Raw genomic sequence first — 16,439 nt, 5'->3', positions numbered from 1 at the left:
AATTTAAAAATTGATTAAACTAGAGAAGAAAGGTAGGGTCTTTTTACTCTAACTTGGACTCTAGTGACAATAGTAACATTTCGGAAGACTTACAGACCCAAAAACTCAATAGAATTTGATGTTTAAATAGTCTATTTGATATCCTTCGAAACATAGATTGTCGTGGTGGTCTTAAATTTAATCGTACATACGGATCAGCAAAAAAATTTAGTCGAGTCGAAAAACATTAATTTTCGTCCTTCAATTAGGCATGAATTTCAGTTGACGATAAAATGCTCAAATCAATACCAATTTGGACGTGTAGATAATCGATTTTGATGTTTTCGAAAGGCTGCTTATTTAGATTTATAACCCAAAGAAACTGCACGCAACATGAAGAGGTAGTCGTGCTGGCTGGGTGGCTCAGCCTGTCGACCGTGACCCTAGGCTAGGACCCCTGCCCTGAAACCTAAGCTGGGTCTCTGTTTGCGCAAAGAGGAGACATCCATGGGGATGAAATAAGTAATAAACTCTCCCAACCAATCAGCCCTTCCATCTTTCACGGGCCAACTTGTCACTAAAATTAATGATCTTAATAAAAGGCAAAATTAGTGGGCAAAGGACAAGCTTTTATATGACCACCTTTTTTTTTAATATGGACATGTCCGTTGTATTAGCATAATTGTTCTTAATTGGCATACCATAAACAAACACCACGCAATTGCAAGTAGACCACCAATCCAATGGCTATCTATCCGTTACATGATCAATTACCTCTTTCACATGTAAAAGCCTACAGAGATATTACCTGCAAACAAATTTCTCAAGATATTGAATATGAGCTCCTCTTCCTCTACCTTCCCAGGAAGATTTTTTTTTTCTCGGTATCGAGCAAACCACTGGAAAGAGATCTCACAGCAGAAAAGGATTCAGAGATACACCACCTAGAAAAACTGTTATCCTCGAAGCGAAAAATGACTGATCCACTCAAAGTATCTGCTCCTGTCGTTAATTTGCAGGATGTTCATTTGAAGATTCAAAGATGGGATGTCCAGGGAATGCTCGGACAATCAAGATCGCTCATAGCAAGGTGACAGAAGCCCAAATGAGCAAGAAGCACCATTTAGGCTCTGTTTGGGAACAGGAGATGGGAGGGAAGATGGAGAGTTAATAAATACTATCTATCCCATTTACCCTCATTGATGTTTAGAAGCCAAGTTTTGGAAGATGGAAAGGGTGATGGGCGTGGAGACGAGCTTTTTGCAACTAGATCCTCAAGGATGTAGTTGGCAACTGCACTCTCATCACCCCCTCACATATTCTCTCCAACACCAACTCCCAAACAGAGCCTTATAGTTGTTTTAATAAGCCACAGATTTTGTTCTTTATTTTAAAATATAAGCAATTGCATCCACAGGGACTCCACACATTTGAGTAGGCCGGTGGGGTTAAGGTGTTCAAGCTGAAAGACGTCTCGAGATTGGCACCCGGAGCGTCCATCCCTTGCCGCAAGGTTGAGGCCAATGGGAAACTATCAGAGAGAGAGAGAGAGAGAGAGAGAGAGAGAGAGAGAGAGAGAGAGAGAGTACTTGTGACATTCACATTGCAGATGTTGAAACAGGGACATGGTCAACATGGCACTTAGGCCTGTAACAAGATGTCCCACCATGAGGGTGGTTTCTCCTCGATCCTCATTTATCAATATATCCATTACTAATAGCTTCCTGAATGTTGACATCATTCCCATTCACACAGGCTCAAAGTTATAATCTAATTGCCTGCTATGTTCACCAACAGCATAGCACTTCCTACTTTCTCTCTCTTCATAATGACTTGCCTCTTACATTTGAATAAGACAAGTTATCGACATATACTGTGGACTACATGGTTATCACTTGATATCAAGGGTGATATCTGCCATTCAAATTTGAATAAGACAAGTGATCGACATACATTTTGAACAACATGGTTAACACTTTGAAATCAGGGGCCCATTGAAAGGAAGACACACAAACCACACTCTCCACCATTATTTTATTGAACAGAATGGCCATAATTCAATTCCCCTGTACATGCTTGGAAAGTGACATGAGAGGAGTTGGTTCGTTTTACCTTACACGCTATAAAAGGAGCACAATAAAACAATGCATAAATTATTCCATAGTATTCATGAGTGAAATGGAGAATGACACTGCTTTTATCCTCACCACACATTGACATAAGAGGGTGCACATTTCTTGTGTGTTTATGAATGCTGATGATGAATGGGATGTACATAATGCAGATGCATCTTTTCAGTTTTTCACATAGGTACAATGGTTTTGTTTTGCATTATAGCCTGTTAAAGATGGATAACAAGGTGATCTCATGAAGGCATACCATATTCTTCCAACCATCACTAGCTGCACTCACTCTGCCCTCTGCACACTAGTCTTGAACAATAGGATGTACAGTTTATCCATGGAGAAATACACAAACCCTCCAACTGAATGCGTCACAAAAGATCCAAAACTCGTACCGACAATACAGTGCCATGCTGGCCCGTAAACTTTATCAAACTCCTACACCAAAACATACAAAAGATCGATCAATCAAACGAACAAAGAGATAAAACATATCACATCCACATTCCCACCCCTCCCCCTGTCCCTAGAGAGCACCAGACACTTCACTAAAGCTTTACTAAGAAAGGCACCCTTCCTTCAAAAAAAAAAAACTGACTCTGAAAAAGCCAGGACACACAGAATCATTGCATCCTTTCTGCAAAAGAAAAGAGCCAGGCCCTACAAAAACACCTTTCTTGTCATATCTAGAAAACTCCCTGAAACCGCACCTAATTATAGAGCAAAGGCATATTATTACACCACGTTGGGGGGATTTCCCCATTTGACTCTTGACTCCGAAGAAAAGATTACTCTTTACCAACACCATCAAATTGAAACCATTCTACCACGGCAACAATCTCATCTCCTCTCCCCCTTCAATCCATCCACTCCAGAAAGGAAGAAAACAAGAAAATTAATACAAATCAGTGATCACCAACTTAATCATACAATAAATACCCAAAATACAACATAATTTTTCCTAATCAAAAGCCCAAAAAAGACTATGGGTCATGCCTGGTTTGTGTTCCCTAATTGAGGCATAAAAGAGGAAAAAGGCAAAATGTACCTTCTTCAGGGCAAAAGCCAAGTTCTTGGTGCTGAACTTGCTGATGCTGGAATCATAAGTTGCACGGGCACAAGTGACAGCATGGGCCTGCATGAAAGGGGGCATGTCTTCAGCCAAAATCTTGGCTCCCATCCCTGAGAAATCAGACCCAGGTGACCCAGAAAGCGATTTCCTTCTCATGGGCTTCTTCCCATCAACACCACCATCTTCTTCCTTCTTCCCATCCTTACAATTACTAGAGACTAACCCCATTTTGGGGTCCCCTGAGAGGCGGGTATCCTTCCTAATCTCACCCAAATCCATGGACTTGAACTTGGAGTCGATGGGCATCGACTTTGTGGCCAATTGGGCGATGACCACTTTATTTGGTTGCGGATCCGAAGAGGTTCGTCTCCTCACCGCGTTGGTTGCAGCAGCCTTGTTGCTGCCGTTCCTCCTCTCCTCTGCAGCTGCTGCTTTGGCGCTATCGAGGGAGGAAGGGAGGGGACGGTGATCCGTTTGGGGCGGAGGTCCCCTCACGGCTGAGCTCGCTTTCGCACACGGTTGTCTCCTTGGATCCATCGCAGCAGCAGCACCACCGTCGCCGCACCTATTCTGCAGACCTAGAGCCATGGGATTTTACCTCTAGATAAAATATATACACACCGTTCTATCCTCTGAGTCACCATTCTTTCTATCATTCAACGTGTACATGAATAAATTAGACAGCCTATGGGTACTTTGGGGGATGCATTTCCAACGCACCAAACAGGGGTAGTCACTAGTGAATGATACACTCGACTGTATACTCAAAATCTGTAATTTATTTATGGTAAAACGGTTGTGTAACATGATACCATACTATACGGTGGTATATACTTTTGTTCAGTATCGTCCCCGTATCGTTTGGCCAACGATTCAGGTGAATCGGCCGACTACAGAATGTGACACATGTTAAAGTCATTAAAACAATATTAAAATAATTTTAAGTATTTTTTGCATTTATTAAAAAAGCCTATTCAGGGGGTACTGCTGATACGATACGTATCAGCCGATAATACTGACAACATTGCTTTTGTTTGTACATACATAGTCATGAAATAAAAAATCCAACCTTACATATGTTTTTACATTGGTTTATCTACTGCTTTATCGTGTCTAATACACCATATGATTGTTGTTTTCGCGACAACGGCTCGCAATTTATGAAAACAAGGGTGGCTTAAAACGGTATTAAGATATCGTATTTGAGTAAACTTAATACATAAAAATAATAAATAGAGCATGTTAAACATGATCCAATGGTTAGATTTTGCTTTTAGAGCCTACATCTATGTAAATTAATCAAGTGTATTAATAGTACAATACCACCATAGAAGCACCCTTTATTTATTTTTATTTTGTTTGTAGTTCTCAATATGTGATTCATTTCTTTGGCTTAGAGGTTGATCTTTGGATCATGCTGAGAATTTAAAATTCAATAACATGCAATGTATGGATCTTTTAACACTAAAAAATCGTGTTCATCTTTTATACCAACGGGGGGGGGGGGGGGGCTCCGCTTGTCTGGTAGGAGCAGCTAATGCACGTAACCTTGTGTTGGGACGTTGCAGGTTCAAAACCCAATGGTATATTTGTATAACTGGTAGAGGTCTGCCTAACCCCAACTTGCCTTTAAAAAAAATAAAAAATAAAGGATATCATTGTTTCATGTTGAAACTTCAAACCCCTTGTTCCAAAATGTTGTTTCTAAAACGTGAAACATCTGAGTGCATTTGTGTGCTCCAAAAAACTCTAAACGCATTTGTGTGATCCAAATTGTTCGTATAATGAGTTTGTGAAGGAAAATATGGTACAGTCAAGTGCTATATAGCTAATATTTTACACATGGGTAAATATTTGATACCAATGAAGGTATGAAACTATTGAGTAAAACTAACCTTCGTTTCATATTTTTTCATTTTTTTTTTGTTGTCAATCGAGCCTTACAAAGTCTACATTGTTTGCTTAGTTAGAAATGAGTTTTGAATTGCAAAATATATGTGAGGGAGGAGGGGTGTTTCGCCGGCATGGCCAGTGGGGTGGTTGTGAGGGCACTGGGACGAAGGAATCGGATCAAACCCCGCTGATGCATGAGTGTGTTCGTCGGTTTCAGAGGTGCGCCACATAAGGTAAGGTAGTCGTGGGGCCCCACCCGGAGTTTTCCTCAATTCAACTAGAGTTCTTTGCCCATAAAAAAAAAAAAACAATAGCCCACAATATACAAAAACCTCACCATTCCAAAAATAATGTTCTTATGTGGGAAAAACACAATTTGAAGTCCAACCCTTGGGAAACATACCATGCTTAACCTAATGTGATCATATTTTGTAGATACAATTTCAACCTATGATTTCCATCTGAATATTTATGCATCTTCATTGGTACCAAGTATTTTCCATTCACACACACGTGTGCGTGCTCTCTCTTTCACACGTGGAAAAAACACTGTCTGCACTCGTGGGTTCCAAACTCTTTAGTTAAAACTAATAGGAGGCTGTTTTGACTAAATCCGTTTCTATGAATGTGTTCAACATGGTCAAACTAGTAGGACCTTTAAGATGTATTTTTTCATGTAAAAATATAAATTTTTAAGGGTTAAAATTTCAGTGCATGGCTGTTGGTTTTTCAACTCTTAGAGTCTTTGATATGCACGTCAGAAAAACATGATCCAAGATCGGGTTTCTAACAAGCCAAACATGTAGATCTCATTTGGAAGGTCATATGTGAAAAAAAAATACAAAAAAGCAAAAAAAAATCAACTTTTGAACTAGGGTGTTTGAGAAACCACGAGGGTAGCAAACATTATCCCTATATATGTATATTAGCTATACTTGGGGATTATGCAAAAAATAGTCACATATTTGAGAGGAAGTTCGCATTATATAGAAGAAGGTCCGCATGTGCGAAAGGTAAAAAGGTTTTTTGAATCTAAATATTTACAATTTTGGACATGAGGAGAATATCGAAAATCATAAATTTTTTAAGAAAAAATCATCAAATTAGCTGTACAGTATGATCATTTTTTTATTCTAAATCCCCTAGTTAAAACTCATAGGGCAGGTTCCATTGTTCAAATATGACCCAATAAATGTATTTAATATAGTCTAAATGGTAAGAATCGACCTTTGAATTATGTTTTTCTCTTTAAATGTAAAATAATGATTTTCTGATAGGTGTAAATTTGGTATATTTTAGGCTGTTGATTTTTGGTCCCCTGAAAAATCATATATACACATTAGAAAAACATAATTTAAGGGTCAATGCCTACTAAACCCAACATGTAGTAGATCATATCTGAAAGGTCCGATCCAAAATAATAATAATAACAAATTTTTTTCAGTTATGGGTTTGAAGCTCATGACAGTAGCCAACTTTTTCCATATATAAATATATATAATCTTTTTCTTTCTTTTCTTTTTCTTTTTTTTGAAAGAGCTTTTTTTCTTTCTTTTCAATTTTTTTCTTTCTTTTCAATTAGGCAATAAATAACCCATACACTTTTGAAAGCGTCCGAATGTACCAATCTCACTCTTTTTAAAAGATTAACCTTAAAAATTGAAGATGCAGATTTTTTGTAGGATCTACATTCGAATTGGGATCAAAAACCCATCTGCTCGGAATATATTTCATTTAAATCCATAGTTTTTTCAAAAAAAATTTATCAGATCCAATATCTATTTTAAATCTAGGCTCGGGATTCAATTCTGCTACATCGGATCTATATAGCTAGATCCAGCTGTGGATTTGAACTTTCTGCCAGTATTTGGATTTGAATATAGATCTACAATGAACCAGCCCATACCTGACCTGTCTGCACCCTTAAGTCCCACACTGAATGTGTGGAGTTCAGAGCCAATTTGTAAGTCTCAACATGAAGAACCATAGAATCAAGCAGGTATATATATATATATATATATATATAAAACGTTAGGCCCCTTCAAAAATCATAGTTTTAAATATTTTTTTGCACGTGGAACATCGTAAATGCGAACTATAGATTATGTTTAGTGGAAACTGGCTTTTGGATCTCTGAAATCTGAGCCGTATATAGGTTTTCCCAGTGATCCAAATTCAGTGGCTATGAAGGTACCAGTTTTTTTAGGTTCAGAAAAATACATTTTTTGTCGAAAATACATTATCTAAGAGTTGATTCTCACTAAATGGAGCATGCTAAACACATCTAATGATTCGGACCTATCATAAAACACTTAAAACCTATAGGGTAGAACGAGGCGGAACGAGAAATGGGGCCTAATATGTTCAGTTCTCAATATATATAGAGAGAGTAGAGTAGGTGGTAGTTGCCTGCCACTTTTCTAGCCTACCATCAGCCTACCTAGCTTTTGAAGGTTTTTTCATGTATTCCTTAAACTTGAACGCACAAATATATTATACATGTTTGATTTTATAAGTATAGGCCCTTGGATAGTCTCATTCCGAACACATAGGTAGGGTTTTATAAGGTTTAAAAATCCATGGTCTAAGATTTTCATAAATATACGAGCCTTAAAAAACCCCAAAGGTGTTTGTTATAGCGGGATGGGGCCTAGGGCGCTAGGCAGGCGGTCTAAGTTCAAATATCATGGGCATCACCTCTTGTGCAAGCTGAAGCATGCCCACTCATTGGGGGGCAAGGGGTAAGCCTACGGAGTTTTATGCTGTCAGAAGAGCGACCATAAGTACGGCAGGCAAAGTCAACGTGGCTAGGTCTCTTCCTAGGGGCGGTTTCTCCGTGTGAATATAAAAAATAATAATACAAGCCTTAAAAAATCATGTCTTTTTTAATAAAAAAAGGCATTATCTAAGTGATATTTTTTAGCAAATCGATCATGCCAAACATATCTGAAGGGTTAGATTTGCAAAAAAACAACCCAAAAATATATGTTCGCTCATCCAGGACCTTTTACATAAACTAGTGGTGTAAACAGATCAGATACAAATACAGGTTGGATCATGCCAGATTTGAATCCCAATCAAAATTTCATGCAACCAATCTAAATCCAACTCTATATCTGAATGAGATCTAATGAAGTATGATTGAGTCTGGATTCAAAATATATAGGGCAATAGTGAATCCAGTGTCCCAAAGGGGTTTGGCATAGTGGGATGGGGCCTAAGCGGCTAGGCAGGTTGTCTAGGTTCAAATTTCATAGGCTGCCACCCCTTGTACAAGCCTAAGCATGGCGACTCCCCGAGGGCAAGGGGTAAGCTCACAGAGTTTTACGCTACTAGGACAGTGACGGTAAGCATGGCAGGCAGAGACAGCGCAACTAGGTCTTTGTTCCTGGGGATGTTTTCTTCGTGTAAATATAAAAAAAATAGTGAATCCAGTAAAAATGACTAAAAGAAGCTTCTACATGTAAAATTGTAAATATATTAGATCTGATCTCATCCGATCCAAATGTAGATCCCACAGAATATTGATATGTAATAAAAAATAATTTGTTTAAGCATATTCAAATGCGATTTGAATGTGCATTCAGATCTATTCTTATGATCCATATCCAGATATAGTGCCGCATGATTCAAATTGGATATCAAACCTACCATGGACAGTCTGATTTCCTGCTCACACACGAGTGAAGAGTTTGTAATAGTGTGCGACTCAATGGTGGTGTTAAATGCGTTCCCATCCAAATGGGTCAAATTGAAATGCACATGTCCTCTGGTTAGAAATAATGGACATGGACGAACATGAAATCCCTTTAGGTTTAGGTCAATATCACCAAAAAGCAGATTATGCAATATATACAGCGTGTGCTGTCCATCGCACGTGCGCATTCATTGGGTATTTGTCCAGTAGTGGGTGGCAGTTAAACCTCTCTCTCTCTCTCTCCATATACGAAAATGAAAACGTACAAAATACAAAATCTACTAAGTAAAATATGTTATTGGACTTTCATGAACTTTTGGTATTTTTTCAAAATTCTGACCATAGTGATGTGATCTATATGCTTGATTTTATAGGAATCACTTCTTGGAACATTTGATTTCAATGCATGGATATGTTTTTATAAGGTTTCAAAAATCAACAACCTATCATTTTCATAAATCTTTGAGGCTCCAAATACCATTTTTCATCCAAAATACATTATTCAGTGTTGATTTCTACTAAATCAATCGTGATGAACACATCTATGGGGTTGAAATTAAAAAAAAATTAAAAAAAAATACTGAAAATCCACTTCATGTTTTATTTAGTAGGGTTTTTTTTTCATATATATATATATATATATATATATATATATATATATATATATATATCAGATTTTATGAGGATTAAAAAATCAACCGCCTATAATGTACCAAAATTTCAAACCTCAATACAGCAAAACTATAATCTATGGGGCCGATTCTTACTATTTTGACCTTGTTTAACACATCTAGGAGGTCAGATTTGATCAAAACAACCTCCCACTATGAGTTATAACTAGGGATTCCTTATAGTTTGTATGTGCACAGTACTTAGCAAACATCCTTCTCTTTTTTTCTTCTTTGGGTGCAGATGATCCCATGGATGTGATCTACATGTTTTTAGTGAGAACTAACTTTTGAATAGTTAGAATCTGACATATGTGCATGTTCTCCGACAATGTTGTAAAAATCAACAATTGTAAATGCACTATTTTTTCAGAAAAAGACATGTTTTTCATCATAAAAACATGATATGAGGGTTGATTCTCACTATACAGAGAGAGTCACTAAAATACAAGAACTACAATGTGAACCACGATTTTCATGATTTTTTTGTTCCTTTCTCTTAAATATGAACCAAGCAACGAGCGGCTTGGCTTGTTTTCCAAGCTAAAGAAAGAGAAAAAGAGAGAGAGAGAGAGAGAGGTCAGCATGCACTTGATAGACATGGTGAATGTGTATCTCATGATTAGATTACATGGAGGCATGTCATGAGCACATGATGCATGGATCTCCTTTCTATACGCACACCAAAAAGTATATCAACATTCATTCTTAAACATTTTACATGATTTGATCGTTTCATAAGAAGTTTGATAAAAATGTGTCTTAGATTAATGTGTCTAGACTTCTTGTTACATTTCAGATTATTTGTTTTATATGTATAATTTTTATTTGATTCACATATTCAATATTAGAACCCAAAATAATCATGTCATCAATATATAAACAAATTATAATAAAAAAATTACAATCTATTTTATTTTAAATACACTTATCAACATCATGTATGTTAAAACCTTGATTTACAAGAGCTTTATCAAATTTCTCATGCCATTGTTTATGAGTATGCTTTAATCCATGTAAAGATTTCTTAAGCTTGCAAACTTTTTTTTATTGTCCTTGCACTATAAATCCTCTATATATATATATATATTTAATTCTCTATTAAATATTTTATTTTTATATTCATCATATAGATTTCAAGCTTATATGATAACTATAACAATCAGAATTCTAATAATAGTTATTTTGGTAACAAAAGCAAAAGTATCAAAATAATCACCATTTTTTTTTGTTTAAATCTTTTTGCAACCAGACAAGCTTTAGATTTCTAAATTGTACCATATACTTTTAACTTTTTTTTTTTAATTTATTTCCAGCCAATAGTTTTAAAATGAGCAAGTAAATCCATTAATGTTAAAACATTATTAGATATAATTAAATCAATTTCATCATTTATAGCTTATCTCCAAATGACAGCATCTTGAAAAGACACATGATCATTCTCAATAAAAAATACATAAAATCAAATCCAAAATTAGTTAGTTTTTTAATGTTTATTGTGCCTAACTTCAATTTCAAGTCCAATATTACAATCATTAAAATTTTCAGTCATGTCACTAACAAGTTGTTCATCAACTACAATACGACTACCATAAAGAAGAGAATCAAATGCATTCTTGTGCTCTATGAAAGATACATCTTTAAATTTAATAATAACATCATTAGCAATATCCAGAAATCTATATGTTTTCTAATGTTCAGCATAACCAATAAATACACATTTTAATGATTTAGGTTCAACTTTTTTTTTTGTTTTAATAATTATAACACACAAGCCCAAATGAAAAAATAACATAGATTAGGTTTTTACCAAACTACAATTCATAAGGTAATTTATCATATTTAGAACAGGGAGCTAAAAAAACTTATTTTGTATAACATTAGATTTTGTATAACATTAGAATATTTGAGAATGACATCAAATTTATCAAACTACATTATCTTTAAATCCATTTTGTACTTTAACAAGATAAAAAAAGAATTTGGAAAATGCTTCATCAAATAAATATAACAAAATTTGAAATAATCATCTATGAAAGTAATAAAATACCTATTGTTACCATGACTTAGAACATTATTCATGTTATACACATCTGAATACACTAATTTAAATAATTTATAATATTTTTATATACTAGAAAATATAACTCTAGTTAGCTTAATTTGAATGCATGTCTCACACCTATGATTATATTCTATTTTGATATGTTAATGGAACAGTCTAAAAGTATTCATATTATGAATACTACGTGAATTAATGTATTATAATCATGAGTGTCAAAGAAAATAGGAGTCCACTATGTAAACGAAAATAATAGATTCATAAATGCTCATGTTGAACATTTCACCAGTGACAAAACATTTGCCTACAAAGAGTTTTCCTTTGGTCATAATTTCAATCTCAGACTCAATCACAATTTTAGAAGTATTTCGTGACAGCAGATTTGTAGAGATTAAGTTATTATAAACTTCTGAAGCATAGTGAAAATGTTCAAGTGTTAGGATTTTTCTGGAGGTGAACTTAATTTTCATTCTCTTTGCCGAGCACTTTAGTTGAGGAAGAGTCTTTCATAAAGAGATTACATCTCTCCCCAACTACCTCATTTGACTTGAACAAATTTATATTGTTTTCCACATATATAGTACAATGTTCAAGTATTAATCTCTATCAATTGCCACTATGAAGGTTTGAGAGGTTAAAAAAAGATTTTTCTCTTATTTGGCATGAGACCATTCCTCTTTAGATTATGCATTACCATGCATAATGGCCAAACTTGTCACATACATAGCAATTGATTTTTTTTTATCAATTTGTTTTTTCTCTATCACAAAATTCTTTTTGTTTCTTTAAAATTTCATTATTTTATCACCTTTGTTACTAATTATATTCAATTTAGGCAAAATCTTTCTATAACTCAAATTCTTTTTTTTTATGAAAACAAGTTTCTTTCTCAATTCAGTTGTCCTAAAGAAGGCCCTCTAAAGTGATTTTGTCATTCTTATTATTAAGATGATTTATATACTCAAGAATCAAGTAGTTTTTCAATGATCACTGCAACTTGAAAGTCATCATCAAGATGCATACATTTTTCTTTGATCTTATAAGTCAATATTTGCATCTCGTAAATTTGGGCAAGTATAGTATTATTATTAACAATAAAAAAATTAGCTAACTGGTCTACAAGGAACCACTTATTACCAGTATCTTTTGTATTATATTTGATTTCTAAAGCATTTCACACCTCTTTAGCTAACTCCAAAAGAGTATATACGTCAAACAATAAATCGGCTAAAGTGTTCAGAATGTGTCTTTTCCATCAGTAGTTGTTTGTGTATAACTTCTCTCTCTTTCTCTCTTTCTAATATTCTTTTGTTTCGATTTCTCCAGCAACAATAGTGAAACGTAACTTTTTTGAGGACATAGTCGATGTGCAACTCAGACAACAAGAATGAGACCGATTGTCATCGCTTGAAGTTTGACCCATTAAAGCGATCAAGTTTCTTAAGGTCACGGGTCAATAGATTAATGGAGTTGTAGACGGATATCAAACCATAAGCCCTATTGAAGTTTTAAAATTATTGATAACAGTTTAAAAAACCAAAATCCTAAGTCTAGAGGCATATTCTTAATATCACTATCTTTAAAACTGTAATCGCCTTACTTCAAAATTTTTGAAGATGCGAACAAAGTTTGAGTGCGACTAAGTTCCAAGAATACAACTAAGCTTGGACCTCAAGAGTGTCACTGCTTCACAAGACTAAGTCACCTCTCTCACACACCAACTTTAAAGCCAAATGAGTGTAAAAAAATAGAAAGTAAGAAAGGTATGAGAATCAGAATAATCTAATGACTAAAAGAACAAAAAAAAAGGATTTTTATAAACTTAAGAAAACTAACAACATTTTGGGTGATTAATGAGATTGAATGGCCATCAATCTAATATTAGAAAAATAAACAAAAATGATCCTGAATGGTCACCTACAAAGTTAGAAAGCCTCATGATCACCATTTAAATGCTCTCAAATAGGTCAAATCAATGCGAGAAATGAAAAATCAAAATTGTCTTGATAAAAAAGTCAAGGTGAGCTCAATATGGTCAAAATTGACCTAAGTGCCTCTGAATACGCCTCACGTAGCTGTAAAATACAAAGTGTACCTTCATTGCACCTGACATCCGCATGTCACCCTAAGACATAAGGGTTTCTAAAGTATTAGAAATAAAGAAAATATTATTTAAACTACCAAAAATTTCTCTCTTAAATATGAGATTAAACTTTTTTCAAAGGTATTTTGATAGAAAACAATAAATGAACTAAATCTTCATAAAGAGCAAGTGATATGTACATTCTCATCATAGAGAATAATATATTTTGAATTTTTTCCAACAAATTGTTATTGGCTCTTTGAAAATATGTTTTAATTTACATTGGATAACTCTTGGTGCTTTTATATATAGTAGTTAGGTTATTATATTTATTGTTAAAAACCTTAAAATAATTATAAAATAATGTTAGGTGCTACATGGTGTATCATATGAATCATTCATGTCATGTCATAAGACATGGCACCCTACCTAACATGCTCTTATGACATTAGGGCTTGTTTGATGGCTTGTTCAACAAAACAAACAGAACACGTGTTTTTATTTTGGTGGCTTGTTCACAAAAAATGTGTTGCTTATGTTAAACATTTGTTTTGTTAGATCCATTGTACAAACATGGACACACATAAATAATAGGTTAGATAACTTCATTTTAGATCGTATGACTCGATCTGCCCAGCCATTATTCATGTTTTAACAAGATTTTCGATATCTCAACATTATAATTGGTATCATATTGGATCCAATTATGAATGTATGTCACAAATCATGAATTTTTGCTTCGAATATGGATATTGAATTGGATCCAAATACCAAAATAATATAATACTTATTTAAAACAAACATGCAACCATTTTTTTGATATCCCAACGTTAGAATTTGTACCATATGGAATTCAACTATGAATGTATGTCACAAATCATGTGTTTTTGCCCCAAATATGAATCTCAAATTATATTCAAATATACAAACAATATAATACTTATTTAAAACAATAATTTTTTTGATATCCTAACATTATAATTGATATCATATTGGATCCAATTATGAATGTATTTCACAAAATCATGGATTTTTGCCCCGGATATGGTTCTCGAATTGGATCCAAATATCAAAATAATATAAAACTTATGTAAAACAAATACACAACTATTTTTTTGATATCCCAACATTATAATTGGTATCATATTAGATCCAATTATGAATGTATGTCACAAATCATGATTTTTTTTAATATGGATCTAAATTTCAAAACAAAATAAAAATTATTTAAAACAAATTTGCAATCATTTTTTGATATCCCAACATTATAATATCATATTGGATCCAATTATGAATGTATGTCACAAATCAAGATCTTACTCATGCACACACAATCTACATCCACATCAGTGTACTCCTTTGACAAATGGAGGCTACTTTCGTGGCAAAGATATGGCCTTCAAAATGTTAAGAAATTAAAACTATGATCCATTCTAAGTAACCACGAGGCTCATGATCATAATTTTCTCAGTATAATAGAAAAGAAAATCAGTTTTCTAGAAAAGTCACACGAACACCAATCAATCAACCATCAATGATCAGACGATCCTTTGTAACTTTCAAATTCAATTTTTGCTCCTCACTGGATATCTATCATGGAGGTCAACAAGAAGCCCAAGATATGCCCTTGAGCTACTGTAGCCAGGTTTTTGTGGTTGAATTTTCCTCACCCACCTAGTGAGAGAGAGAGAGTGTCAACTCCAGCACTACAGAAGAGAACTTCCAACCGAAAAGATTTTTAATTTTTTGTAGTTTTCTTATCATAAATTAAAACAACCCAAACTATAGTCTGCAAGGTTACATGGCATCTGTGAGCAACACATCTTGTGTAAAAATGGCATTTGGATGTACCTTAACTCTCTTTGGGCATGCTTCTACACATTTGGTGGAATTTCTGTTGTTTACATCTTTAACTAGCTATCATAACTAGTTGGACTTGGCATCAAAGGATTAATTTATACCAAAAAATTAAATTAAATTGCAAGTACATGATTTTGAATTGAACCAATCAACTTTTTCTGACACACAGAAGCATGAACAGTTTTCAAGTTGGGGCACTGGAGAAGAAGCCCCTCTGAAGTAACATATGTGAAACAAGATCAATCAATATATATCTCTTCATATGTACTCCTAAAACACTTTCATTTGCTCGTGTCTAACTTAAACTATCAGTTCAACAAGAGCAATCAAATAAGATACCTGGTTGCAAGTTTGTGCATGAATTGATGTTTAGATCATGAAGCTCAAGACAGTTTAAATACAATACCTGCATTAGAGCCAAACATTTTAGAATCCCTGAAGGAGAAAGGTAAAGAAAATGTAGGATACTGATAATTTTGACTTATTCATGACATACATCTAAACCAGAGCAACCCCATAAGCTAAGTTTCTTTAACCGAGAGTGTTTAATAATTAGCTTTTGGCACATAGACTGCAATTTGACAACAGGTGGTCTCTACCGATAGCCATGTTCACAACCATTTTTGTCTGTTAGCAATCCTTTTCCATCAATGGCATTATCATGAGAGCAAGGATCTAGTATTTCCATCCCATAATCAATAAGCTGCAGAAGTGGCAATTGAGTAGTAGCAAATTGAATTCCACCTGAAAATAGAAGGCAATATTACAAGATTTGTAAGACAATAAAATACATAAAGAAATAATAAACAGAGCAATAGTTCAAGGACTAAGAGCCAAACAGAGGTTCAGACAACTCAACCGACTTTGGACCAAGCCTCAATCTAGAGCTGAACAAACTTGTATCTGCATAACTCCAGTAGCACCGAAGTCCTCAGTGGACCCAACTAATCAACTTACAATCAATAGACAATGCAACTTCACACTCGTTCTCTCGACTAGGTT

The 16,439-nt window shown here is 34.5% G+C and overlaps 1 protein-coding gene across 1 annotated transcript; it reads right to left on the bottom strand.

The window, feature by feature from the left end:
- Positions 1–2,121: 2,121 nt before the first annotated feature.
- LOC149815812 (uncharacterized) lies at positions 2,122–3,732 on the bottom strand. Its single transcript, XM_089989138.1, has 2 exons — positions 3,151–3,732; positions 2,122–2,540 (listed from the first exon to the last, which is right to left on the bottom strand). The coding sequence occupies exons 1-2, from the start codon at positions 3,709–3,711 to the stop codon at positions 2,388–2,390; spliced, it is 714 nt and encodes a 237-aa protein (XP_089845264.1). The 5' UTR covers positions 3,712–3,732; the 3' UTR covers positions 2,122–2,387.
- Positions 3,733–16,439: the final 12,707 nt, after the last annotated feature.

Source organism: Nuphar pumila, chromosome 15, assembly GCF_984573655.1.
Source record: "Nuphar pumila chromosome 15, dmNupPumi1.hap1.1, whole genome shotgun sequence".
NCBI classification, from domain to species: Eukaryota; Viridiplantae; Streptophyta; class Magnoliopsida; order Nymphaeales; family Nymphaeaceae; genus Nuphar; species Nuphar pumila.
Note: the sequence above shows the minus strand (reverse complement) of the source record. Positions and strands in the feature narration are given on the sequence as shown.